Source organism: Procambarus clarkii, chromosome 77 (genome assembly GCF_040958095.1).
Source record: "Procambarus clarkii isolate CNS0578487 chromosome 77, FALCON_Pclarkii_2.0, whole genome shotgun sequence".
Taxonomy (NCBI): domain Eukaryota; kingdom Metazoa; phylum Arthropoda; class Malacostraca; order Decapoda; family Cambaridae; genus Procambarus; species Procambarus clarkii.
This window is the reverse complement of record NC_091226.1, coordinates 20,527,243-20,554,934: the sequence shown is the minus strand read 5'-3', so window position 1 is coordinate 20,554,934 and position 27,692 is coordinate 20,527,243. Positions and strand designations below refer to the sequence as shown.

Below are 27,692 nucleotides of genomic sequence, written 5' to 3'. Positions count from 1 at the left end.
ATGGCAGACAAAGAATGCTTCCAACCACACTGGGGTTTCTATAGGCCATTGCTCCCCTTGCCTCTCTGAGGGGGCCAGGTTCTGGCTCGTGATCCCCGGTAGGCCCACAGAACTCGATACACATGACTGATGCCAAAGTCTGACATTAGCATATCAGCCTAGTAAGCTCTGGGAAGCCTCCGAGTCTCATCCAGAAAATGGTGTTTCATTACATTCAACGCTAGTTCTTTCATAATTTTACTAAAAAGTTCAGTGTCATCTTCAATATCTGGATGATATCCCTGTATGGATATGCTTGAAATTATATATCTTTGAATTTGCTCTTTTCTGTGTGGAGCCCCTTGTGATTCCCTGAAGCTACTATTTTTATGTAGGTGCCATCAGTTTTGGAGTTTTATGGCCTACTGAGGAGCCAGAAGCCAGAATCAGTCCTGCTTTCACAGAGGTGCAGAGAGCTGTGGTATTTATTATTAAGTTATTCATTTATGACACCACCAAGGAAAGTACCAAGAATATCAGTGAGTCAAAACAAACCACTGCTGCCCGCAACTAAGGCCTACAGTCTCCAGAACGATATTGGAACTCCCAAACAAGGTAAACAAATGCTTGAGAACGTCATGAGACTAGCGCAATCTCGTTTGCCCCTCTCTCTCTCTTCTATTTAGGGGGTGTAGGGGGTAGGCCACAACCCACAAGCTGCTCCACCCACCATCAGTTCTCCTGTGATGTGTAGTTTTTTTTTTGTTTTTTTTAGATATATACAAGAGTTGTTACATTCTTGTACAGCCACTAGTATGCCTAGTGTTTCAGGCAGGTCCCTGGAATACGATCCCCGCCGCGAAGAATCATTGTTACAACCAAGTACTCATTTTACTGTTGAGTTAAACAGAGGCTACAGTTAAGGATTTAAGCCAGTAAATCCTCCCCGGCCAGGATACGAACCCCTGACAAAGTGCTCGCGGAACGCCAGGCGAGTGTCTTACCACTATACCACGGAGACTGGTGCCGGGTCTGCCACTGTCACACTGGCCATAATGCTTTTATTTCAGGGGGTGGGGGGTGGGGAGGCTCCGAGGAGCCCCTACGGCTTCTCGGAGCTATCCAGGCTGATATGGATATATTACACTTTGGCATCAGTCAGTGTGAATGGAGTTCTAGGCCTACTAGGGACCACGAAGGGGTCTCCAGTTTCCTGGGGATCTGGACCCTGGTTTCCGTTAGAGAGGCATGAGGAGCAATGGCCTATAGAAACCTATATTTTGTTGGAAGCATTCCATTTCTGCCATCGACCGGGTCAGGCACCCAGAAAGGTAAGCTCCCCAAAACAAACCCCTATTCTGGTAAAGATATTGCTACTGAAAGTCGAACTAGTGGACAGAACTCCCAAATAAATCTAGCAAACAAGCCTGACATCACCACGTCACCTCGCTGCTGTCTGCGCATCCCCTCCCCTCCCCGGGAGGGGGAAGGGTAACCCAAGACCTTCACGCTGGCTATCCACCCCGTAGTTCTTTGGCGGCTGATGTGATTGGCAACAGTCGTATGACTCTGGCTCCCATTTTCCTGTCCTGCATCCCTGTATCTTGTGATGCGGTGCTGTTTCTTTGGTAGTGGTGAGCCAGGAGTAATTTCACAAGTACTCGGGCTGCATGCTCCTAAGGTCACCTTCCCTAGGTGCCTTGTAAGTACTGCCGTTTGGGCTTGGGGTCACCTTCCACAAGTCTCCTTGGGATCTACCTCTGCTTGGTCTTTTGCTCCTCAGTGGTTGACCGCCCTTAGTGTGCCAGAGTGTTTCATGCGCACTTATTTGCCTTTGGGTAGGGGTAATTTGCACCGGTTGGGGCGCAGGGTACTGTGCAGCTAGTTATCACCTCTCATAGCGGCTGGCTCTGATCTGCTGGGGTATGTTGTCCTCTTGTGGGGTTTTCTTTTGTTTTTATTTTCTTACCTGGTGGGGATCTGCCCCTTGATTTTGGTCTCACTCTCTTGTATCTTGGTGGTCCCTGCTAGGTCCCTGCGAGTGTACACATCCTGGGGGTGCAGCTTTAGCAGTTTGTTAGTAATATTGGGCACCGGTTAGCAGTACCCTGCCTGTGCCTTCCCTGAGAGTTAGTTCTATCTCAGGACCCTGGGGAAAACCCATGGGGTGTGCGGAGTGGTCCTATTGATGTGACCCCTGGATCCTCCCCCCCCCCCCTCACCTTGTGGTGAGTTTGAGGGTTGCTCAGTCCCCTTGTCTCCAGGTGACTCACCGTTCATGCCTCCGTCATGCTGCCTGCTGGGTCGGTGACACCTTTGACCCCTTTCCTTTCCCCCTCGCTGTGTATGTATCGGTTTTGATGTCAGCCCCTCCTTGGGTTCGGTTCCGTGTTTTTTCGGGTCCATCGGTCCCGTCCATCCAGAGGTTTTCAACTTCCCGTATCCCACGTCATGAGCTGTGGGACGCCATTGCGGCTTACCTCCTGCGTGACCTGGTTTGCGACACTTTAATGAATCCATCTTCATTCAAGTTTGGTTCTTCATTTCCTTATTGGGTTCGTTATGAGGTTCCGGAGTCGTACTGGCTTGCAGACTGCCCTGTTTTGTCGTTGGAGGCTTGGCATACGTTCTGTCGGTCCCGCACGCTGGAGTGGTGTGAGGCTGTGACACTGGTCCAGGTTTGCCTGGGGGTCGAGTTTTAGCACCTCAGTGTGTGATTGTTTGCCCCTGCCCCCTCCTCGGGATGTTGGCATAGTGCATCTTCACGTGCAGGTTCCCACCCTTTCGGCTGCACTGGTTGCTGAGGATTTGCGCGCTCGTGGTCTTTTGACTTAAGTCTTGCATTTCTTTTCTGTCCTGGAGTTGTCATCAGATTGGCTTGCGGAGGAGGTGGAGGCGCTTGAGGCCATTCCTGGGTCTGGCGTCTTGGGCTCGGCGGCGCGTGTGTCGTCTGCCCTGTTGAAACTGTACACGCTGATCATGTGGGACGCGGGATGCAGTGTCTCTGTTCTTTGCATCTCATCTCGTGTGTCGGCAGGCACTGCTCGCGTCCTCCTTGGAATCTGCTTGGGCCCTGGGTCGTAGGTTTTTTCGCCTTTTTGTCCCTTGCTGTTTGCGGATTCTGCAGTTGCGTAATATCTGCAGGCAGCTTCTTCCAGTTGTTATCCGTTGTTGGACTTGTTGGTTCCCCGGGGGGGCTTGTGGCGGGTCTTCCCGGAGGAGAAGACGCTTGGATGGTGTCCCTGGACCACCGGGATGCTTATTGGCACGTCCCAATTCATCCAGGGTTCAGGGACTGGCTTGGTTTTGTTGTGGGACTTTGGGGTAACTGTTTTCATTGTCTTTCAGCTTGAATCTGGCACCTCACGTTTTTACATGCCTTACCCAGGTTGTGGTGGCCTGTCTGCCTCTCTTAGGGGGTTCGGGTTCTGGCTTATCTCGACGACCGGCTGGTGTGGGCTCCCAGCCGGTCTGTGTGTCTGCTTGCCAGGGATTTGATTCTTTCCCAGCTCGCCAGGTTTAGATTACTGGTGAACTGGAGGAAGTCCCATCAGGTTCCCTCTCAGGTTCAGTCTTGACTTGGTCTTGTGTGGGACTCTCGGACTGCTTCCTTGTCTCTTCTTCCTGGTTTTCTGCTTCGGCTACAGTCCCGCTTTTGCCTGTTTCTGAGGGGCTCCCGGGTCACTCGGCGGTTGCTCAAGGGTTTGTGCGGGAGCCTGAACTTTGTCATGATGGTCTACTCGCCTAGTCGAATTTGGCTTCATCGGCTGTTCTGGTTCCTTCAGGGATGTCCCTTTTTCCCTCTCGCAATCGCTGGGTTCAGCCTTCGGATGCCTTGTGTCGACTGCTGTGTTGCCGGCTTCCTTTTCATTTTTTTTGTGTTCACTGCCTTGGCACCTACTCGAGCCCTCTCTCGATATGCTTTCAGATGCGTTGTCTCTTGGCTGGGACTTTGTGACCAGTGCTCACCAGGCTGGCAGGTCTAGTCTTCTGTTGGGCACACAGCACGGTGAAGGAGTTTGCGGCAGTGTGGATGTCGCTTCAGAGGGTTTGGGTCGCTCAAGAATCGATGATCCCACTCCATTCGAACTGCTCCCTAGTGGTTTGTTGCCTAGACTGTGGGGGTTTGATGTGGTCCTTGGCTCTTTGGGACTGGTCGCTTTGGGTGATGCGTGCCTGGTCATGCCTGTTCCCACGATTTGTGAGCCTTTCGGTTCTGCTAAGTTCTCGGGGTTTGGCTCTCCTTGCCATTCACGTTCGGGGGGGAGTATCCAATGTCTTGGCAGACGGCCTGTCGTGGTTCTTTCCCCTGTCCACAGAATGGATGGTTGATGCCGACTCATTCAGTTGGCTCTGCTGGACGTACGCGCTCCTGGAGGTGGACCTCTTCGCGTCGGCATGGTTGAGGCATTCCCTGTTATATGTGGTGCCCTCCCTCGACTGCAAGGTAGTTGGGGTTGGTGCTTTACGGCAGGACTAAGCGCATCCTTGCTCCGTGACCGGGGACGTGCTTTGGGTTGATCTGGTTTCCCTTCTTCCCTGTTTTAGGGTTTGGGTTTCCCCAGTCGTTGGCAGGGTTATTCGGTCCATCCCGCCTGCGGTCTATCCTCGTGCCCACAACGTTTGTGAGTTTGCTGCATTGGCTACCATCTTCGGTAATATGTCTTGGGCTGACATTGGGGTGCTGGGTTTTTGGAGGTAGAACAGGGTCCTGGCTGCATGCTACCTGGTCAATGTTCCGGGGCCTGGTTGGGTCTGAACTCACCTAGTTGTGCTTGCCCCTCCCCCTCGCAAGCACAAGGTCGAGCTTCAGTTCTTTGGTCTTTGAGCTCCTTGGAGCTCCTGTGTTGCATTGGGTCAATGGTTGCAATCAGTTGTCTCGACTTCGCGTTGAGGGGCGAGTGCCAACCGCCTCCCGGGTGAGTCCCTCTTGATTTTGTCCGGGTAAGTAGCGCCAGGAAGCCGAAGGGGCTTCCCACAGAAAACCAGCATTGAATGTAATGAAATGCCATTTTCCGAGTGAGACCCGGAGGCTCCCGGCAACCTTCCCTCCCTCCCTCCGGTTGGCATTTTTTTGCGTGTTTTGACATCCAGCCTCAGAACTGAAGGGTGGATAGCTGGCATGATAGTCTGGGGCTTCCCCTTCCCCCTCCCTGGGAAGTGGGGGGGGGGCTGCCCTGGCAAGCGGTGCGGCGACATGATGATGTCATCCTAGTTTGCTAGTTATCATTTGAGGATTTCTGTCCTTTAGTTTGGCTTTCAGTAGCAATATTTTACCCAGAATAGGGGTTTGTTTTGGGGCGCCTACCCTTCTGGGTGCCTGACCTGGTCGATGGCAGACATAGAATGCTTCAAACCACATGGGGGTTTCTATTGGCCATTGCTCCTCCTGCCTCTCTGAGCGGGGCCAGGTTCTGGCTCGTGGGCCCCGGTAGGCCTAAAACTCCATTCACATAAACTGATGCTAAAGTTTATTATGTTGACCAGACCACACACTAGAAATTCTATCCACATGAGTAAAGTTTATTATATCCATATCAGCCTGGATAGCACTGGGAAGCCTCCAGGTCTCACTCAAAATGGAGTTTCATTACATTCAACGCTGTTTTTTTTTTTTTGGGGGGGGGGGGTAGTTCGTTTGGCAATTTTATGGCTGCAGTCTCATTTTAGCCATGCAGTAGTCTGTTTTTGCTCACCTATCTTTCTGGGTGCCTTCTCCAGTGGTAGTAATTACGATTAACTTTAAATGTAAAGTATTCATAGGCTATCGCTCCGTGTGTCTCTCTGAGGGGGCCTTTGGCTCGTGATCCCCGGTAGGCCAAGATAACTCTGTGACTAATGGCACCTTGTAGCATGGCACTATATCAGTGTATCATTGGTTTAGGGAGCCGATGGGACTCCAGACAGAAAAAGATAACATTGTAAAGAATCATGTGGATAGAATTAAGAATTGAGTAGCAGTAATGAGGACTTGAGAAACAAAGTTTCATTCCTAGAAAGTCAAACATGGGGATTATACAAAGATAAGAATTCCTGGGCTCTAAATGAAAAGTCCTGGAGGGGGGGAAAATAAAACATTTGAAGTTAAATCCAGATGTTAATGAATACAGTAGGTTAGTCAAGGAAATTCAACAGGTAAAAGATCTTTCATCAAAAAAGAGGGAGGTTACACAGGAAATAGGAAAGAGCAAGAAGGCAATGCAGGTAACCTATGCACAAGTGGCCAGAGAGAAAGTAATATTAGAAGCAGTAGGGAAGTGGCCATACAGACACAGGAATCTGAAAGACCTCGACCTACACCTTTCAGCAAAGAGCCAACACAAAGTGTACTACAGATAAGCAAGCACACTCCAACAAAGCATGCACCAGGAATCTGTCAATATTATGCATGGTGTGTATGCAAATATGGGCCGTCAGGGAAAAACTAATGGGGCATGTAAATATAACAGAGGTAAATGTTACACTGAAAATTGCTCATGTTTCTACCCAAAACTAAAAATTCACTAAACAAGAGGAAATGTTTTAAAAGAGATTGCCTAGGATTTCATATCAAAGGGACCAAATACTTTCATATCAAAGGAACCAAGTGAATAAAAATCCCAAGAATGCAATTATGACTAGGGCAACACCCAAACACACCAGGGAGGTTTTTGAGTAAGATGAAGAGGAAAAGAATGGCAAGAAATGTCCAAACTTTGCCATCAACTCTGCCAAATGCTAGACAGGACCCAGACAGTGTAGCACCTCCACCACAACTACAGATACTACCAAGTAAAATACCCAGCATGTCTACAAATACGATAAAATCATTCTTATTTGCCAACATACAAAGCATAAAGTGGTCTCCTGAATGACTGAAATATTTTGGGCTTTGACTGAAACTCACACAAAGGGCTATTAAAGTATGATGCTGAAGTATGGATACCAGAATTTGATATTTTCAGATGTGATAGAAAACATAGGCTGGGTCATCCTGTATGTCAAAGACACACTCATCTGCTCAGAGTTGCTGAACACCACAAATGATATGATGGAAGAGCTGATAATCAAAATCAGTCACACTGATTTTGTGACTGATTTTTAGAAGTGTTGATACACTGATGGCGTCTTGCAGATGTGTGACAGATTTGCTTTAAACCAGCAAATAGTAGAACCAACCAGGAAAGAAAACACCCCGGATCTTTTTTTACAAACAGTGTTGAACCGTTGACATAATGATTACAAATACATGTTACTCAGATCACAACCTAATTGAGGTTCAGACATGCATGGGCTGTAGACCTGTGCAACTAGTCTCAAATCCAAGAGGAGGATAATTTAGAAAGTTCAGTTTCAATAACAGATTAACTAGGAACAAATAAACCAAGCCCTCACAGAAATTTGCTGGGAAACACAGCTAGGTAATGCAAACTTAAACTTGTGTTTGGTCCAGCTGGGGGTGCATCATTTTTCTGCATCCACTGGCAGAGCTGTCATTGCCTGTGTGCCACTGATTCAGCCTCGTTCATACTTTGTCAATTGCTTCTCTGTGGAGATTATCAGTATGTTCTGCATCATCTCTTTGGAGCCAGCTGTTTGCTGTGCCCTCCAGGTTGCCTCATGGTAGCCATTGGCCTTGAAGTTGTCTGTAAAGCTTCCCTGAATTTTTGAATACTTTCCCGGTGAGTGTGAGGATAATCATCCCCCTTGCTCTTTGTGCCTCTGTGAGGGGGGAGGGGGGTCAAGTTCTGCCTCTGGTCTTCGGTAAGCCAAACAGGACTCCTGCAGCTGATGTAATCCAATAGTGGGGAACCATCTCCACAGTGAGATAGCTTCAGGAAGCCACTGGGGTTCTACCAGAAAGAGGCATTTCATTACATTGAACCCTTGTTTCCTAGCATTTGTAATAATTAGTAACTGCTCTCAAAGATTTAAATAGCATTTGACTTAAAGAAAAATCATTAGGCATAATTGTTTTCATTGATACACTATACAATTATAGAGCTGTGATGGATGATAACTGTTATGTCTTATGTTACTGTGTACATAGGATATAGGCTACCTCTTCAAATCAGTCACATATGTCAGCCTCATACATGAAAAATTGAAAGAAGCATTACTGTACTAATAATTTTGATATATTTCTTACAGCATATCCTGGCTCACTTGGTATTCCACCACTTAGAAGAACAACAAGCAGCAGTATTAAACTTCATCGCTGCAACAACAGATATTCACATTCACAATATCAGACGATGCTCTGTGCAGGTCAGGTATTTTTCTTTACATTCAGTGATAGTATAAGATGCGTGATTGTGTGTTGATAATTATGCATAATCATTAGTTTTCTGTGGGAAGCCCCATCGGCACTCTGAAGCGATCATCACTGATTAAGTGCCATACTATCAAGTGTCATCAGTTGTTGAGTTCTTTTTACCTACCGGGGACCACAAGCCAAAACCTGGCTCCTCAGAGAGGTGCAGAGAGCGATGGCCTATGATCACTTTACATTTAAAGGATATCATCTTTGCCATTACCAGGGAAGCCACCCAGAAAGACAGGGGAACCAAAACAAACTGGCCTGGTTTAACCCTCAAACCGCGCATATCATATATAAATTATATCAGTGACAAAACCGAAACCGCGCACATCATTTATATATGATTTTGTGTCTAGCGCTATAATTTAAACGCCCCGCCTGGGATAGGGGCAGCTATAGTACAGCCACGACCGATAGTTGTCAGATGCCACCTAGAAAAAAAATCCAGGCCAACATTCTTGGGTGTTAGAGCGTCAGTATTGAGCAAGCCACCAAGGCTGGCGCACGCAGCACGAGCTCACAGCACCGCTGTTCAGCTTGTGACCACAGCATGGCCTACAAATGCCAAAATATATATGATACTGCTATTATTTAGCAGTGATAGTATTACTGAAGCCCCCTGACTGTGATAAAACTGACCAGGATTCTGATAATAGCAGGATTGTGGTGATATTTAGCGCTGTGCTCCATGGAGGGAGTGCTTGGGAGCCGGGTGCTTGGATGGTGTCCCTGGACCTCAAGGATGCGTATTGGCACGTTCTAATTCATCCGAGTTTCTAGGACTGGCTCAGTTTTGTTGTGAGGCGTCAAGGTTACTGCATTCGTTGCATTCCATTATACTTGAATCTGGCGCCTCGATTTTCACACACCTTACTTGGGTCGTGGTGGCCCGCCTGCATCTGTTAGGTGTTCGGGTTCTGGCCTACCTCGACGACTGGCTGGCTTAGGCTCCCAGCTAGTCTGTGTGTCTGCTCGCCAGGGATTTGGTTCTTTCCCAGCTCGCCGGGTTCGGGTTTGGGTTCCTGGTAAACTAACGGTTCCACTCGCTGGTTCGATCTTGGTCTTGTGTGGGATGCTCGGATCACTTCCTTGTCTCTTCCTCCGGCTGCTCAGCTTCACCTGCGTCCCCACCTTCGTCTGTTCCTGAGGGGCTCCCGGGTCACACAGCGGTTGCTCGAGGGTTTGTGCGGGAGCCTGAACTTTGCCATGATGGTCTACCCGCCGGGTCGGGCATGGCTTCGTCGGTTGTTCTGGTTCCTTTGGGAACGTCCCTTCTGCCTCTCTTGCAACCGCTAGGTTTGGCCTCCAGGGGCTTTACATCGGCTGCTGCGTTGCTGGCTTCCTCTTTTGGTTTTTTCTGGGTTTAGTGCCTTGGCATTCACCCAAGCTCTTGCTCGATGTGTTCACGTACGTGTTGTCTCTGGGCTGGGGCTTTGTGACCAGTGCTCACCAGGCCGGCGAGGGGTAGTGGGGTCCATCCTTCCGTCGGACTCACAGCACAGTGTGGAAGTTTGCGGCTGTGTGGATGTTGCTCTGGAGGATTTGAGTTGCTCACAGATAGATGATCTGGCTCCATTCGGACTGTTCCCCGGTGGTTCATTTTCTGAAGCAATGGGGGGTTCCATGTGGTCCTTGGCTCTTAGAGGCTTGTTGCTTCGGGTGACTCGTCTGCTGTGTTCTCTGGGTTTGGCTCTTTTGACGGATCACGTTCGGGGAGTGTTGAATGGCCTGGCGGACGGCCTGTCCCTTTTCATTTCCCTGTCCATGGAGGGGAGGGTCGACGCCAACTTGTTCTGTTGGCTCTGCCAGACGTTCAAGCCTCCGGAAGTGGATCTCTTCCCGTTGGCGTGGTCGAGGCATCTCCCGGTATACGAGGCCCCCTTCTCCAACTTCAAGGCTGTCGCGGTTGACGCCTTCAGGTAGGACTGGATGAGGTGGGGTTACCTGTACCTCTTTCACTCGGTTCAGCTGTTGCTCCAGGTCCTGGCTTGCTTGGAGACTTACTAGGGGCGAGTTGTCCTTCTGGCCCCTTGGTGGCCAGTCTAGCCTTGGCTTCAGGTGCTGTGTGCTTGGTGTCCGTACTCAAGGGTCTTCCCGTGACTCCGCCTCTTTCAACAGATCGGTTCAGCCAGGTATGAGGCTGGTTCATTCTTTTCGTTGAGTCTTCACATCTGGAGTTTCTAACTCAAGTCTATCATCACTTGTATGGGGCGCAGGTGGCTTCATTGATTGTCTCCCACCTGCGTGCTTCATCTCGGCAGCAGTATAAAGTTTCCTGGCTGTCCTTCTGGTTCTTCCTATCACTGCGTAGGTATACATCGGTCTCTGATAGGGTTGTCTTGTTCTTCCTTTCGTGGTTGTTCCAGGACTGTCATCTTATGCCGAATACTGTCACCTCTTATCGTGCGGCGCTGGCAAAGCCGCTCCAGCTTGCGTTCAGTATTGATGTTACTTCTGTCCCGTTCCAAAGTTGTCTCGTGCATTGTTTCACCTCCAGCCTGCTCATGCGTCTACTGAGCCGTCCTGGTCTTTGGACCGGGTGTTCTCTTTTCTCTCTTCTCCTCGGTTTGTAGTGACCTTCATGCTCTCCTCCGATGCAGGGGTTTCTGCTCCTTCAATCCTGGTGTTAGGTTCGTTCATTTGCAGCTGTCTCCTTTTCTGGTGAAGAATGAGACTGCTGCTTTCTGGAAGGGTCCTTGGGTTGTTGATGCTTGGTTGGTCAGGCCAGGGGTGCATCATGTGTTGTGTCCGGTTGCGGCTCTCCGCCATTATTTGTGCACCACAGCTTCAGTGGCCGGGAATGCGCTTTGGGTTGACTCAGTTTCCCCTCTTTCCCTGTTCCCGGGCTTGGGTCTCCCAGGTCGTCCACAGGGTTAAGTCTAGCCAGCCTGCGGTATATTTCCATGCCTACGACGTTCGTAAGTATGTTGCTTTGGCTGCCGACTTTGGCAACATGTTTTTGGTTGACATTCGGGCACAGGGATTTTGGAGGGCGAACAGGGTCCTGGCCGCTCGCTACCTTGTCAGTGTCCTTGGATCTGGTAGGGCCTGTGTTGCAGTGAGGCGGCGGTTGCAGCCAGTTGTCTCGTCTTCGCGTTGAGAAGTGAGGACTGACCGCCTCCCGGGTAAGTCCCTGTGTTTTTTCCTTGTCTTTGGGTAGTAAGCTCCGAGGAACCGATGGGGACTCGCCCCAGAAAACCACTGTTGAACGTAATGAAACTCTATTTTCTGGGTGAGACCCGGAGGCTTCCCAGCATCCTTCCCTGCCTCTGGTTGGCAGTGTTTTCGCATGTTTTTGACATCCAGCCTAAGAACTGCTGGTTTGTTCGCCAACACAAGGGTCTGGGGCTTCCCCTTCTCTAACCCTGGGAGTGGGGGAGGGGGTGACTCAGATAGCTGCGTGGTAACGTGATGACCTAACGCTCGATTGCTATTTTTCCTTTGGGGAGTTCTGTCCATTCATTCGGCTTTCGGTAGCAATATTTTCACCAGAAGAGGGGTTTGTTTTGGGGTGCCTATCTTTCTGGGTGCCAGACCCGGTCGATGGCAGACATAGAATGCTTCCAACCACATGCAGGTTTTTAAAGGCCATTGCTCCTCGTGCCTCTTTGAGGGGACAGTTTCTGGCTCGTGGTCCCTGGTAGGCAAGAACTCCATGCATATTGACTGATTCCAGAAAGCTAATAGTTACATATCAGCCTGGATAGCTTCAGGGGAGCCTCCAGATCTCACCCAGAAAATGGCATTTCATTACATTCAACGCTGATTTTCTGGGGGGAGCCCCGTCGGCTCCCCGGAGCTATCCCAGGCTGATATGCTAATGTCAGACTCTGGCATCAGTCATGTGTATGGAGTTCTTAGGCCTACCGGGGACCACGGCCAGAACCGGGCCCCCTCAGAGAGGCAAGGGGAGCAATGGCCTATAGAAGCCCCCGTGTAGTTGGAAGCATTCTATGTCTGCCATCGACCGGAACAGGCACCCAGAAAGGTAAGCGCCCCAAAACAAACCCCTATTCTGGTTAAAATTGCTACCTAAAACCGAACTAGTGGATAGAACTCCCCAACCGAAAACAAGCAAACTAGTGTGACGTCACACACTGCCGCGCCGCTGTCTGCGCAGCTCCCCCCTCCCCGGGAGGGGGAAGGGGGAGCCCCAGACCCCCCGCGCCGGCTACCCACACTTCAGTTCTTGAGGCTGATGCTATAGGCGATGGTCGTGTGCTCTGGCTCCGGTGTCGCTACTGCACTGTGCTTTGCGTGTGGTGTTAGTTTTGTGGGTGCGAGAGCCAGGAGTTATCTTCAGTACTCGGGCTGCATGCGCCTAGGGCTGCCTTCCCTAGGTGCCCTGTAAGTACTGCCCTTGGGGCTTGGGGCCACCTTCCACAGGCTCCTCGGGGTCTGCCTCTGCTGGTCCGTTTTACCTTTCGGTTTTTCGGCCGCCTGTTGGGCTCTTGGGTGTTCTGTTCTCCCTTGTTACCGGCAGGTAAGAGGCAGTTTGCACTGGTAGGGGCGCAGGGTGCTGCTCAGCTTGTATTTCCCGACATCGCGGCCGGCTCTGTTCCTTGGGGTTCGCTGTCCTCTTGCGGGGTTTTGTTTTTCTTTTTGTTTTTGCCTGGTGGGGGGTTCTGTCATTTTATTCAGTTTGTTTTTGCCCTTCCACTGTTCTCCTCGGTGGCGCCCCCTGCTAGGTCCCCGTGAGTGTACACGTCCCTGGGGTTCAGCTTTAGAAGTTTGCTTGGTAGTTTTGGGCGCCGGTTTGCAGCACCCTGCCTGGGACTGCCTGAGCGCGAGTCCTCTTAAAGTAAACGCTCAGGACCCTGGGAATCCCCTAGGGGGCGCGTGGGTCCGATGGATGTGACCCCGGAGTCCCCACTCGCTGTGTGCGAGTTTGAGGGTTGCTCGGTTCCCTTGTCTCAGGGTGACCCTCATTGTTTTTGCCTCTGCCACGCTGCCTGTTGGGTCGGTGATACTTTCGACCCTGAGTCCTGTGAGTGTTGCTGCTTGCTTGTGACTCAATTTACCCAATCCTCTGATGATTCTATTCGGGTACAGGCAGCACGTGCGTTGCAGTCTAGGTTTCGTCTGTTGCAACGCGCTCGGTTGGTTGCTTCCCCGGATGCCCCGGGGCTGCCCCGCTTTGCTTTTCGAGACCCGGACTTGGGGGTGGGGGTCGCTTCGATCCTGGTTCAGTCCGCACCTCCTCGTCCTTCCCCTTCTGTTCGTTCTGGTCCCCCGCCCCTGCTTCCGGCCCCGAAGCGTCTGAGGGTTTTGGGGTCGGAGCAGGGGTTACTTGATCTCGAGACTCGGGCAGCTTCGGGGGTTGCCCCTTCCGGGGGGGCGGCAGAGGCATACGAGTCTTGTCTCCCGGCCGAAGCTTCAGGGTCTGACCAGTGGGCCCCTCTTCCTCCAGCTTTTCCGGCTGTTCCGTCCATGTCATGTGGGGTCGGGGCTTGGGGAGAGGACTCGGCCTCGGGTCCTGTGGGACGGACCTCGAGGCTGGGGAGGGGCTGACTTGGGGGCCTTGGGCCCCGCTGGACCCCGCCGGGGTTTTTCTTCCCACTGAGCGGGGTTTTCTTTCCCCCCCCTCTGCGTACGAGTTGGATTTGGTGTCGGCCCCTCCCCGGGCCCGGTTCCGTGTTCCCCCGGGTACGTTGGTTCCGTCCTTCCGGAGGTTTTCGGCTTATCGCATCCAACCTGGTGTGGTGCGAGCGGCCTTTGCGGCTTACCTCCTGCGTGACCCGGATTATGCCTCGGAAATGGATCCGTCCACGTTCAGGTTTGGGACTTCGTTCCCTTTCTGGCTCCGTTACGAGGTTCCGGAGTCGTCCTGGCTAGCAGACTGCCCCTTGTTTGGTCTGGATTCCTGGCATTCCTTCTGTCGTTCCCGCACGCTGGAGTGGCGGGAAGCTTCCACGGTGCTTCAGGTTTTCCTGGGGGGTGAACTTGAGTACCTGAATGAGTGCTTGTTTGCCCCTGCCCTTCCCCGCGATGTGGGCGTTATTCAGCTCCATGTGCAGGTTCCCTCCCTTTCGCCGGCGCTCGTGGCGGAGGACTTGCGCGCTCGGGGCCTTTTGTGTTCGGCCTTGCGGTTCTTTTCCCTCCTGGAGCTGTCTTCGGATTGGCTCGTGGAGGATGTGGGGACGCTTGGGTCCGTCCCGGGGTCCGGCACCTTGTCCTCGGCTGCGCGTTCGTCGGCTGCCTTGAGGCTGTTCACGCCGATTTTGCGGGATGCGGTTTCCCTGTTCTATGCTTCCCGTCTCGCGTGTCGGCAGGCGGTGCTGGGTTCCTCCGTGGAATCTGCTTGGGCTCTGGCTCTGAGGCGTTCTTCACCTTTTTGTCCTCTCCTGTTTGGGGAGTCGGCCGTGGCGCAGTTTATTCAGGCTGCGTCGGCGGCTTGTCGTCCGATGTCGGACTTGTTGGTTTTCCGGGGGTCCCGGGGTGGGTCTTCCCGGAAAGGTCGTGCCAGGGCTCGGGGTTCCTCTCGTCGTGGTAGGCCTCTGGTGTCAGGTTTGGGGTTGGCTCCTCCTGCGGACCATCCCTCGTCTGGTCGGCGCGGTGTTCGCGCTGTGCGGGGTTCTGGGTCTCGTAAGGGTCGCCGGCCCTTTCGCGGTTTGCCCCTTTGACGGGGCGATGGGGGGGCGGCTTGCGCTGTTCGCCCGCGCCTGGTCCCACGATTCGTGGGCCTTTCGGGTCGTGTCTCGCGGCCTGCGGTGGCGTTGGGTGGCCCCTCCCCCCTTTGGGGGGTCGGGGCTGGCAGGGCAGGCTTCTTTCCCTGCGCTCTGTCGAGTCGTCTTGGAGTGGGTACGCTTGGGCGTCGTCGAAACGACGTCGTCCCTCAGATGGGTTTCCCGTCTGTTTCCGGTTCCGAAACGGGACTGCGCGGACCTGCGGTTCATTCTGGACTTGTCCCGTCTGAACCCCTGGGTTCATTGCCCCTCCTTTCGGATGACTATGCTGTCTCAGGTTCGGCTCCTCTTGGAGCCGGGAGCTTGGATGGTGTCCCTGGACCTCCGGGACGCTTATTGGCATGTCCCGATTCATCCGCGGTTCAGGGACTGGCTCGGTTTTGTAGTGGGGCGTCTGAGTTACCGCTTTCGTTGTCTCCCGTTCGGGTTGAACCTGGCACCTCGCGTGTTCACATGCCTTACACGGGTTGTGGTGGCTCGTTTGCGTCTCCTAGGTGTTCGGGTGTTGGCCTACCTCGACGACTGGCTGGTTTGGGCTCCCAGCCAGTCAGCTTGCTTGCTAGCCAGGGATTTGGTTCTTTCCCAGCTCGCCGGGTTCGGGTTCTTGGTGAACTGGAGGAAGTCCCATCTGGTTCCCTCTCAGGTTCGGACTTGGCTGGGTCTCGTGTGGGACTCTCGAACCGCCTCCTTGTCTCTCCCTCCGGAGTCTCTCCTGCGGCTGCGGTCCCGCCTTCGTCTGTTTCTGGAGGGCCCTCGGGTCACCCGTTGGTTGCTCGAGGGGCTGTGCGGGAGCCTGAACTTCGCGATGGTGGTCTACCCACCGGGTCGGGTTTGGCTTCGACGGCTGTTCTGGTTCCTTCGAGGTTCCCCCTTCCGCCTCTCTCGCGATCGCAGAGTTCGACCCCCGGGGGACTTGCATCGGTTGCTGCGTCACCGGCTTCCTCTTCGGGTTTTTCGGGGTTCGGTGCCTTGGCGCCTACCCAAGCCCTCGCTCGATGTGTACACAGATGCGTCGTCTCTCGGCTGGGGTTTTGTGACCAGTGCTCACCAGGCCGGCCAGGGGCGTTGGGATCCGTCCTTCCGTCGAGCTCACAGTACGGTGCGGGAGTTCGCGGCAGTGTGGTTTGCTCTGGGGAGGATTCGGGTGGCCCGCGGATCGACGATTCGGCTTCATTCGGACTGCTCGCCGGTGGTTCATTGCCTGAACCGCGGGGGTTCGATGCGGTCCTTGTCGATTTGGGGTTGGTCGCTTCGGGTGACTCGTCTGCTGAGTTCTCGGGGTTTGGCTCTCCTGGCGGTTCACGTACGGGGCGTGTCCAACGTCTTGGCCGACGCCCTGTCTCGCTTCGTTCCCCTCTCCACGGAGTGGACGGTCGACGACGAGTCCTTCCGTTGGCTTTGCCAGACGTTCGGGCGCCCCGAGGTGGACCTCTTCGCGTCGGCGTGGTCGCGGCGTCTTCCCGTTTATGCGGCGCCCTTCCCCGATTGCGAGGCCGTCGGGGTCGATGCCTTTCGGCTCGACTGGTCGAGGTGGGGGTTCCTGTACCTCTTTCCCCCGGTTCGGCTGTTGCTCCAGGTCCTGACTCGCTTAGAGACTTACCGGGGGAGAGTTGTCCTTCTGGCCCCTTGGTGGCCGGCCCAGCCTTGGTTTCAGGCGCTGGTTGCTCGGTGTCCGAACCCGAGGGTTTTCCCGCGGCTCCGCCTCTTTCAGCAGATCGGGCCGGTAAGTCACGTAGCTGGTTCGATCTTCTCCTCGAGTCTTCGCGTATGGTTTTTTTGACTCGAGTCTATCATCATCTCTATGGTGATCAGGTGGCCTCCATGTTGGTGTCCCACCTGAGGGCTTCTTCTCGGCGGCAGTATGAAGTTTCCTGGCGGTCCTTCCGTTTCTTTTTGCGTCTTCGTCGTGTTAGCTCCTTGTCTGTTCGGGTGGTCTTGTCCTTCCTCTCGTGGTTGTTTCAGGACCGTCATCTTATGCCTAACACTGTCGCTTCGTATCGTGCAGCGCTGGCGGAGCCGCTTCAGCTTGCTTTCGGTATCGATGTTACGTTTGCGCCGTTTCGCAAGCTGTCTCGTGCATTGTTTCACCTCCGGCCTGCTCATGCGTCGCCTGAGCCATCCTGGTCTTTGGACAGAGTGCTCGCTTTCCTGTCATCTCCTCGTTTCGTTGTGGCCCCTTCGGTCCAGGATTGTTTTTCCAAGGCACTTTTCTTGTTGGCTTTGGCCTCTGGGGGTCGGGTAGGGGAGCTTCATGCTCTCCTCCGGCGCAGGGGTTTCTGCTCTTTTGGTCGTGGTGATAGTTTTGTTCGTTTGCAGCCGTCTCCTTCTTTTCTGGCGAAGAATGAGACTGCTGCGTTCCGGAGGGGTCCATGGGTGGTTGATGCTTGGTTGGTCAGGCCGGGGGTGCATCATGTTTTGTGTCCGGTTGCGGCGCTTCGCCGTTATTTGCGCGCCACTGCTTCTGTGTCCGGGGACGCGCTGTGGGTTGATCCGGTTTCCCTTCTTCCCTGTTCGCGGGTTCGGGTCTCTCAGGTCGTCCGCAGGGTTATTAGGTCCAGCCAGCCTGCGGTCTATCCCCGTGCCCATGACGTTCGTAAGTTCGCGGCTCTTGCTGCCGTCTTTGGGAATATGTCTTGGTCTGATATTCGGGCGCGGGGATTTTGGCGGTCGAACAGGGTCCTGGCTGCTCGTTACCTTGTGAATGTCCCTGGGCCTCGTCGGGCCTGTGTTGCTTTGGGTCGGCGGTTGCAGCCAGTTTTCTCGGCTTCGAGTTGAGGGGTGAGCGACGACCACCTCCCGGGTAAGTCCCTCTTTTTCTGTCTGTGGGTAGTTAGCTCTGGGGAGCCGACGGGGCTCCCCCCAGAAAACCAGCGTTGAATGTAGTGAAACGCCATTTTCTGGGTGAGTCCCGGAGGCTCCCCGGCATCCCTCCCTCCCTCCGGTCGGCGGTTTTTCGCGTTTTTGACATCCAGCCTCAAGAACTGAGGTGTGGGTAGCCGGCGCGGGGGGTCTGGGGCTCCCCCTTCCCCCTCCCGGGGAGGGGGGAGCTGCGCAGACAGCGGCGCGGCAGTGTGTGACGTCACACTAGTTTGCTTGTTTTCGGTTGGGGAGTTCTATCCACTAGTTCGGTTTTAGGTAGCAATTTTAACCAGAATAGGGGTTTGTTTTGGGGCGCTTACCTTTCTGGGTGCCTGTTCCGGTCGATGGCAGACATAGAATGCTTCCAACTACACGGGGGCTTCTATAGGCCATTGCTCCCCTTGCCTCTCTGAGGGGGCCCGGTTCTGGCCGTGGTCCCCGGTAGGCCTAAGAACTCCATACACATGACTGATGCCAAAGTCTGACATTAGTATATCAGCCTGGGATAGCTCCGGGGAGCCTCCGAGACTCACCCAGAAAATGGCGTTTCATTACATTCAATGCTGGTTTTTTGGAAGGCTTTGTTTTTTTTATTTCCCTGGTTTCTGACTGGTCAAGTGGGTGAGCTTCATGCTCTCCTCCGGCACCAGGGGTTTTGTTCCTATGTTCCTGGGGAGTCATATTGTTCGTGTGCAGCCTGCTTCTTCTTTTCTAACGAAGAATGAGAAGGCGGGCTTCCAGGGGGGGTTATTCGGTTGTAAAAGCTTGGTCGATTCAGGCAGGGGTGCATGATGTGCTTTGTCTGGTGGTGGCTTTATGCGGCTACCTTTGAGCAATTGGTTTTGTTTTAGTGGACTCGTTGTGGGTTGATCCAGTTTCTCTGGTTTCCAGTTCCAGAGCTTGTGTTTCTCAGGTTGTCTGCAGTTTCATTAAAGCTAGTCAGCCTGTGGTCTACCCTTATTATCATGATATTCGCAAGTATGCTGCTTTGTTGGCCGTTTTTGGTAATATGTCTAGGGTAGATGTTCTGGCAGGGGGTTTTGGAGGTCTGACATTGTGTTGTATTGGGGTCTCTCTCACAGCCAATGGAAGGCATAAAGAACTTCGCAACTGATGATGCTTAGTAGTATAGCACTTAATCAGTGATGATTGCTTCAGGGTGCCTCTGGGGCTCACCCAGAAACTGGCGCTGCATTACAGTTAACACTGGTTGTCTTCAGCTAGGAGTAAATGGAATACCTGGGAATTGGGCAACTGTTGTGGGGTTGCATCCTGGGGAAGGTTAGAAGGTGGCCAAGGTGGACCTTGGTAAACCAAATCCTCACTGAGCTACCCACTGTATTGTGCAGGTTCATAAGGCAATTTGAAAAAGCTCTTTCTCTGGATCACAGTCATAGGTGCTGGCACAGTGACTGTGTCCTTCTAGGGTCCATAGCTCCAGGCATAGGGGCATTATTGAAGTGCCATAGAAAGGGGCTATTTTTATTTTTGGTGTCTAAACTCTAGTTTTTAAACTTATACTGTACTAACAATTTAATTTTTTTTGTAACAGAACCAAGTCAATGAATTAGTTCTCGGACTTCATGAGCACCGTGACACTGTTCTTCGGGAATTTTCTCAGATGAGGCTCATTGAGTTAAGCAGTGATCAACAGCCCACCCATAGTAAAGGAAATTTCTCGGATAATGGCAGCACTTCTCTGGGATCAGATGATATTGCTGAATATCTAGCACCCCGTCTTCTTGGAATATTGGGATTTCTCGATAGTAAACTTGTCTCTTCGTCTACTATGTACAAGTAATTTTGATATGAGCTTTTTTTGTTTTGGGTATAAGACACCATTTCTGACCTATTGCCACACAAACAACCATAGACAGCTTCTATATGGTCCACCCAGGGCTCACCTGTCCTGAGTGCACCATAACAAATTAATTGTTTTTAAATATAATTCAATGCTATGTTCAGATTAAAGTGAAATTTGTTAATTTAATTGTAATTCCAAGAATTCATGATGAGATTCAATTTAGCAAGTTACTAGGGTCCAGGAGTTAAATACAATATAAAGAAACTAATTACACTAAAATGCTAAATCTAGGAATAATTACAGTAAAAATGTAATTATAAGAATAATTAAAAGTAATCCTTAAAATGAAGCTGGACTGATATCTAATATTATTGAGTAAATATATATATATATCCTGAGTTTATTATTTTGTAACACCATAAATGGTTGTATTTAATATTTCACTGAAACAAGGAGTCAGTTCACCATGGGATTGTTTTGACTTCTATTTAACAAATGTTACTTACATAATTAATAAACCCAGGAGTTATATATTCACTCAGTAATATTAGTTATCAGTTCCTTGTTTGCTTCTATATTACCATACATATTATTTTCTTAAATTTAGTACCTTGCATGCAACAACATTTTTGCTTGTTTTAATATTGTAGACAATTCTCCAATTTTCACCCTTTTGTCACACACCTCCCTTATATTCTAATCTGAATATCCCTAAACAGTCTTCTCAACTCTCACTGCATGCAAACTGACATTGATCCCAAACTAAATCTGCTATCACACATCTACAATAACCAGTACACTGATCATCACTACTGCAGGTACTTCACATCACAGTAAGTTTTTTGTAGTACAAAAAACAAACTAAAAAATAGCACTAGCCTATCAGTATTCAACCAGAATGTCAGATCACTTAACCTTGGTGCTGCACAGATATAAAGTTTGACAAACTTGTGGTGCAGCAAAAATAAAGTTCAAAATTTTCCACTAAACAATTTTTCTTGTTATATTGTTCAAATCTTTTCCCTGAGCACATAAATGTAAAAATCAATATGAATAAGCACTCTGGCGGTAGCGAAGTGCAGAAAAGAACAAATGATATCACTGTTACGAGTTCACCTGTGCGGGAGGCTACTTGAGGCGGTCGCGTCGGAGATTCAACACCCACGAGTTACCACAAATATATTTTCATACCTTTTCTGGGGGGAGCCCGTCGGCTCCCCGGAGCTATTCAAGCTGAATGGATATGTATAACTTTCTGGCAACAGTCATAGTGCTAGGAGTTCTTGCCTACCGGGGACCACGAGCCAGAACCTGGCCCCCTCAGAGAGGCACGAGGAGCAATGGCCTATAGAAACCCCCTTGTGATTGGGAGCATTCTATGTCAGCCATCGACCGGGACAGGCACCCAGAAAGGTAGGCACCCCAAAACAAATCCCTATTCTGGGGAAATTATTGCTACCGAAAGCCGAATGAGTGGACAGAACTCCCCAAACAAAATTATCAAACTAGCATGACGTCATCACATCGCCGCGCCACCGTCTGCGCAACCACCCCCCTCCCCGAGACGGGAAAGGGGGAGCCCCAAACCCTCCACGCCGGCGATCCAACTGTCAGTTCTTGGCTGAAGGTATTACTGGCTGGTCGAGTGCCTCTGGCTCCGGTTTTTGTTTCAGTTCTAGTTCTGTGCCTTGTGGTGTGGACTGTCTCTACCGGTGGGGTGTGAGCCAGGAGTAAAATTCCACGGTACTCGGGCTGCATGTGCCTAGGGCTGTCTTCCCTAGGTGCCCTGTAAGTGCTGCCCTTGGGGCTTACTTAGTACTTACTTAGAAGGGAAACCGGATCAACACAGAAGCCGCAGTGCTACTCCTTGGCATACAGGTTAAGGTTGCTGTAGGCTGGCTCCTCCCAGTCTACATGCTCACACACTGCTCTGCTGCCTCTCACGGAGCCTTGTCGCCGGGTAAACAAACGTTGATTCTCAGCAGGCCAGGACTGCTCCTGATTTGGCCTTTCACAGCTTCTGACGCTCGGGGCCCGCAGGAAAGCCACACACTCCACCCAGCACAGCCTCATGAAGGTCTCAAGTCACTGTCGACTTCTGACCCATGGTGTCGTCATCACCAGGAAAGCACTGCAACCAAGTTACCCTCTACTCCTGTAGGAGATAACAGATCTTCCTTGTCGTCATCCGGCCGAGTTATGCACTCTGGAGGCCTATACTACACCTAGATAGTTGAGCCCCACGAGAACACCTCTACTCGGCTCAGATCACGGGGCAACTAGTGCCTTCTCTCTCGCGCCAAGCATGCAGGGGCTCCTGATGTCATCCCATGTCACGCCTGGGGTGCAAAGCCTTTGGTCAACATTACCAAGCCCCTGCTCTTGACCAATCACGTCCCAGCTCGAGCTGCTCCCGTAATGCACTGGGAGGCCCGGGAGCAGCAAATCTCTCCTCTTCCACTGGGTCTTCTCTGCCATATTTATCGTGGAGGAAACGCTTGAAGCCTCATCCCAAATGAACATAAATAGCAATTTCTCTCAAATGCCACATCAGGCTTCCTCCTAAATGAATAAAGTCAACTCACATTTCTTCTTCTTCGCGATTTACAGTCTCCGTGGTGTAGTGGTAAGACACTCGCCTGGCGTTCCGCGAGCGCTATGTCATGGGTTCATATCCTGGCCGGGGAGGATTTACTGGGCGCAATTCCTTAACTGTAGCCTCTGTTTAACGCAACAGTAAAATGTGTACTTGGATGAAAAAACGATTCTTTGCGGCAGGGGATTGTATTCCAGGGACCTGCCCGAAACGCTACGCGTACTAGTGGCTGTACATGAATGTAACAACTCTTGTATATATCTCAAAAAAAAAAAAAAAAAAAAAAAAAAAAAAATATGTAGAGTTTGCATGAAGGTTTTTCCTCCCGATGACTGCACGAGTGGTGATGTTGATAGATGTGGCACCTATGGTGGCGCATCAATGTTCATGATTTGGCAGTGGTTGGAAGTTATTGATGTCTTCTGTTTGTGTGAGGATAAAGACAAAAATAAACATATGAGTGTAAATGGACTTAGGATGGCAAACATGAGTTGTGTTGATGGTGGTATCCAAGTGTTGCTGTTTTATAAAAAGCGTGTGGTTTAGTCAAGAGAGTGAGATTGTGAATAAGTAAGTTTGGGAGTTAGTCACAATTCAGATAAGGTATTGTAGATTATGGTAGAGTGAGTTAGAGTACATTAAGTAATGTGGGGTTAATGAGTGTAAGATTAGGTTAGGTTAGATTGGGGTTGGTTAGGTTTGGTTTGGGTAGGTTAGGTTAGGTTGGGGTAGGTTAGGTTAGGTTAGATTTGGGGTAGGTTAGGTTAGATTGTGGTAGGTTAGGTTAGATTGGAGTAGGTTAGGTTGGGTTGGGGTAGGTTAGGCTTGGTTGGGTTGGAGTAGGGTAGGTTAGGTTGGGTTGGGGTAGGGTGGGTTAGGTTGGGTTAGGTTAGGTTAGGTTGGGGGTTGGTTAGGTTAGGTTAGGTTGGCGTAAGATAGGTTAGGTTTGGTTAGTGTAGGTTAGTTAAAGAAGGGTTGTTATGTGTTCGTATTTCAGATTTTTGTGTCTGGGATGTGATTACATCGGTCTTCTTTGACATGCCAGTAGTACAGCGTGTTGAATATCTTGGAGTGGTTGGAGGATGTGTCGTGGGAGAATGTGGTTTATGTGGTTTTTCAGTCAAAATGTCAGGTCGTTGGAAAGTTTGTACAGCTGAGGATTTCTTATTGCTAGCGCTGGTGGTTGGGGTTTGTGGCAAATCACCCGGGGAAGTAACTTTGGTAAGGCATGCTAAGGAGTTATTTAGGAGTTTTTCATTATCAGTTCAAACGACGTGAATCCGGCAATGGAAGCTGTGTTTGGGCGGATGTCGTTGTCTGCAGATGTTGATGGGATGTCTGTTGGGTCAGCCTCAGGGATGGGTTGAGTTACTTGTGTAAAGAATTTAGTTAGAAGTTGGTCCAGTTTCTTTTCTAGTGCATTTTCAATGCGAGTGACAAGAGTTTCAACAAGATTGGAACTCTGTTGTACATTTTGTGGGAGCAGGATTGGAGGTGCAGGATTGTCAGTGACAGACATATCAGGTACACACAAAGGTTGTGGTTGATTGTGAGTTAGTGATTGATGATGGCCTGAGTTAGGTTGTTTCAGTGCACTACTGAATTGCAGGTTGGTGGTAGGGGTAACCTTAGTTTTTGCTGCTGCTGCTGCTATGTATGAAGGACAATGTTTGAATGTAATGTCATGATTGCCACCACAGTTTGAGCAAGTGAGTATATCTGATACACAGTCTTGTGTGTATAATGGGAACCAGAGCATTTTCCACATTTAATGTCTTTGGTGCAGCCTTTCGAGGTATGATTAAAACCTTTACATCTGAAGCACTGAGTGGGACGTGGTACACACACCTCTAGTTTATGGAGGTAGCGATTAAACCAAACACTATCAGGGAAATGTAGTCTAGAAAGGTAAGCAGAGCAGTACCTGTATCACTCAGTTCTCCGTTTGTTCTTCGCATAAATTTTTTATTCCGAAGATTGGAATGTCATCTGTCTGAAGTTTTGCCTTGATGTCGTCTGCACTAATGTCTACAACATGTCGGGTCACATATTTTGCTAATCTGGCTCCTAGTAGTTTGTAACATTTGACTTTGTATCCACGTATTGTCAGTAACGTCTGAAAACTCTAGTTCCTCGCTGTAATTACTTAAGTGTAGTTACAGGATGAGAGCTACGCTCATGGTGTCCCGTCTACCCAGCACTCTTTGTAAAGGTTTGTTTTTGTCTGTGTGGTCCACTGTGATTAACCCCTTAACTGCGTTGCCTCCAAATGTGACACCCCCGCAGTGCGCAGGAAATAAATTCTCTGGAAAAAATTCTTTTTTCTTTTTAAAGTGTCAAAAACCCTTCCCTCAGTATGGGTATGTAAAAAAAAGGCGAAATTGTACTTACTTTGGCTGCTATGGGGTCCAGAAGTTGGGGCGTGACGTCACAATTCCCCGTGCGCCCGTGCCGTAAGCTCTTGGGGGCGGTGGGGCGCTCGGGGCGGGGCTCGCGAGTTGCCGCGAATATATTTTCGTTCATTTTTTACGCACCTTTCAAAATACATTTTCATTGTTTTTATGTCCCAATCCAATGTATAATGAACATGTACACTATAATATCGCAGTACAACATCCGTACTGTCCGTAGACACTGTGTTACGTGCATGAAACTTGTGTACACATATGCAGCACATATTTACTATGTATCATGCTAATTTGTGTATATATACAATCTATTTACACACTATACACTGTCACACACTATATACATTCACCATCAACACATTCAGAACACCGCATAGCAGCTGCTTCGTAAGGGCCAATAGCAGCTGCCTCGTATGGGCCTATATCGTATGGGCCAATAGCAGCTGCCCCGTATGGGCCAATAGCAGCTGCCTCGTATGGGCCAACAGCAGCTACCTCGTATGGGCCAACAGCAGCTACCTCGTATGGGCCAACAGCAGCTGCCTCGTATGGGCCAATAGCAGCTGCCGCGTATGGGCCAATAGCAGCTGCCGCGTATGGGCCAATAGCAGCTGCCGCGTATGGGCCAATAGCAGCTGCCTCGTATGGGCCAATAGCAGCTGCCTCGTATGGGCCAATAGCAACTGCCTCGTATGGGCCAATAGCAGCTGCCTCGTATGGGCCAATAGCAGCTGCCCTGTATGGGCCAATAGCAGCTGCCTCGTATGGACCAATAGCAGCTGCCTCGTATGGGCCAATAGCAGCTGCCTCGTATGGGCCAATAGCAGCTGCCTCGTATGGGCCAATAGCAGCTGCCCTGTATGGGCCAATAGCAGCTGCCCCGTATGGGCCAATAGCAATTTCCCCGTATGGGCCAATAGCAGCTGCCTCGTATGGGCCAATAGCAGCTGCCCCGTATGGGCCAATAGCAGCTGCCCCGTACGGGCCAATTGCAATTTCCCCGTATGGGCCAATAGCAGCTGCCTCGTATGGGCCAATAGCAGCTGCCTCGTATGGGCCAATAGCAGCTGCCTCGTATGGGCCAATATCAGCTGCCTCGTATGGGCCAATAGCAGCTACCTCGTATGGGCCAATAGCAGCTGCCTCGTATGGGCCAACAGGAGCATTTGGCCATGAACACATTCAGAACACCTCGAGTGAAAGCAGCCACACCCAGCCTGTCTCCCTCACTCCAACATCTTACTCGCCAACATTGCTCCTCCCACCATATTGTTATAGTTCTTATTACACATGTTCTATATACCTATCTACATGTTTTATTTACCAGAACTATGCAAGTAAGCCGGTATTGTGTCCAAACAGTACAGTGGCCACCATACACTGCATGAAAAATCACAGCAGACGACGCTACGATTACGTCACCTCCCTCACCAAAATAGCTCCTCTCAACATTCTCCTGTTGCTGTTCTTACACTATATACACACACTATATATACCCATGTACATATGTGTTGCCCTTAGCGAACCACTAAGCTAGTATGGTGAACAAAACAAGAGTGGCAGCCACACACACAATGAGGCTACCTCAATTCTCGCCCTCCCTCCCTCATCAAAATTCCTCCTTCCACAATACTACGCACAACGCTAATTATAACCACATTCCTGCTATTATCACAATCCTGGTCACTAATTCCTGTAAATGAATAATTGACCACACGTTTATTTAGAAAAGGAACCTAAGAAATCATTTGAAGATTCCTAGATGAACGAAATAATGCTGTGGTGCTGTGGCTAGCGCTGTGAACATCGTGAACAGTATTGAATCACTGATATTTGAACATTGTACCCAGTCATTATCACACTCAGGCTCTAATATAACACTATCATAGCTAAATAATACAAGTTATATATATATTTTGACATTATTAGGCGATGCTGTGGTCACATGCTGAACAGCAGTGCTGTGCGCTCATGCTGCGAGCGCCAGCCTTGGTTGCTCACACACTACTGAGGCTCCCACACCCGGGAATGTGGACCACGATTTTTTTTAAAGATGGCGTCTGTTTACAAGAGCCCTGAGGAAGCTGATGTGAACCCCATGTAGCCGCGGGAGTTTTGAATGGAACGGGAAAAATACAAATACCCGGAGGCGCGTTGCGCAAACCAGACGTGAGCCTGCAGGCGCGTTGCGCAGTTTAAGGGTTAAGTTCCTTTGTTTATTAGGTCTGATATCGTGCACTTCGATTTTGAATATATTGGGAATGGCATGATATAGGATACTTTGTGCTCTGCTATTTCTGAAAACACTCCTATCTTTGTCATCAAAGGCAATGATGAAAGTTTACAGACCAGAACTCTGCATACCTTGGTCGAGTGGTGGATGTTGATACTGATTCCACGTGGGGCCGGGGTGGTTTCTATTTACCTCTGTATGATGGCGGCATTGCGCCTCTAATCTGTTTGCCTTACTGTGATGTTTACTGTCCTGGAAACTTCCATCTGGATCCTCCTCTAAGATTGGGTGATATATGTATGTGATCTATATGGGTAATCTATATGTGTGTGCCATGTGACAGTGGTTTCTTAAAACCCTCAAAGGTATTGTGAATGTTTGTAGAAGAGACCCTGTGTGCACCTCCTGCCTTCGCCATATCGGAACGTCCCCCCCACCCCACATATCTTGTAGTTGTATACAATCAGGGCATCATGATTCTTGTTTGGAGGAATAGAGGAATACAGGATTGAAATCAATAACAATACCAATGTTCCACACATTCTGTAATTAACATTCCACTATTTAAATCTAATTGGTAATTGCACTAAAAAACCCATTGATGCAACATTTGAAATTATAAAAATAATGGAAACAATACGCCCCTCCATGAGTGACCAGGAGATTGCTTCCTAAGTAGATTTGATGCTGTCATCAGGACTGCTTCATTTTACTTACCCAAAGTGACTTACAAATGTTATTTTAATGTTCCCATGATCAGGGACCATGTTTTAGCAATATAAGAAGGCAAAATTATTTATTTATTTATCTTTCTTGTGCACCTAGGGA

The 27,692-nt window shown here is 50.3% G+C and overlaps 1 protein-coding gene across 3 annotated transcripts in view; it reads left to right on the top strand.

Annotated features, from left to right (window-relative positions):
• Positions 1-27,692, top strand: part of mei-41 (meiotic 41) — a 641,172-nt gene that overhangs the window by 241,258 nt on the left and 372,222 nt on the right. For all 3 annotated transcript variants that reach the window (XM_045729178.2, XM_045729176.2, XM_045729177.2), the window contains 2 exons: positions 8,110-8,226; positions 19,376-19,620. In XM_045729178.2, coding sequence (XP_045585134.2) covers positions 8,110-8,226; positions 19,376-19,620 — 362 coding nt within the window. The remainder of the gene's footprint in view (positions 1-8,109; positions 8,227-19,375; positions 19,621-27,692) is intronic.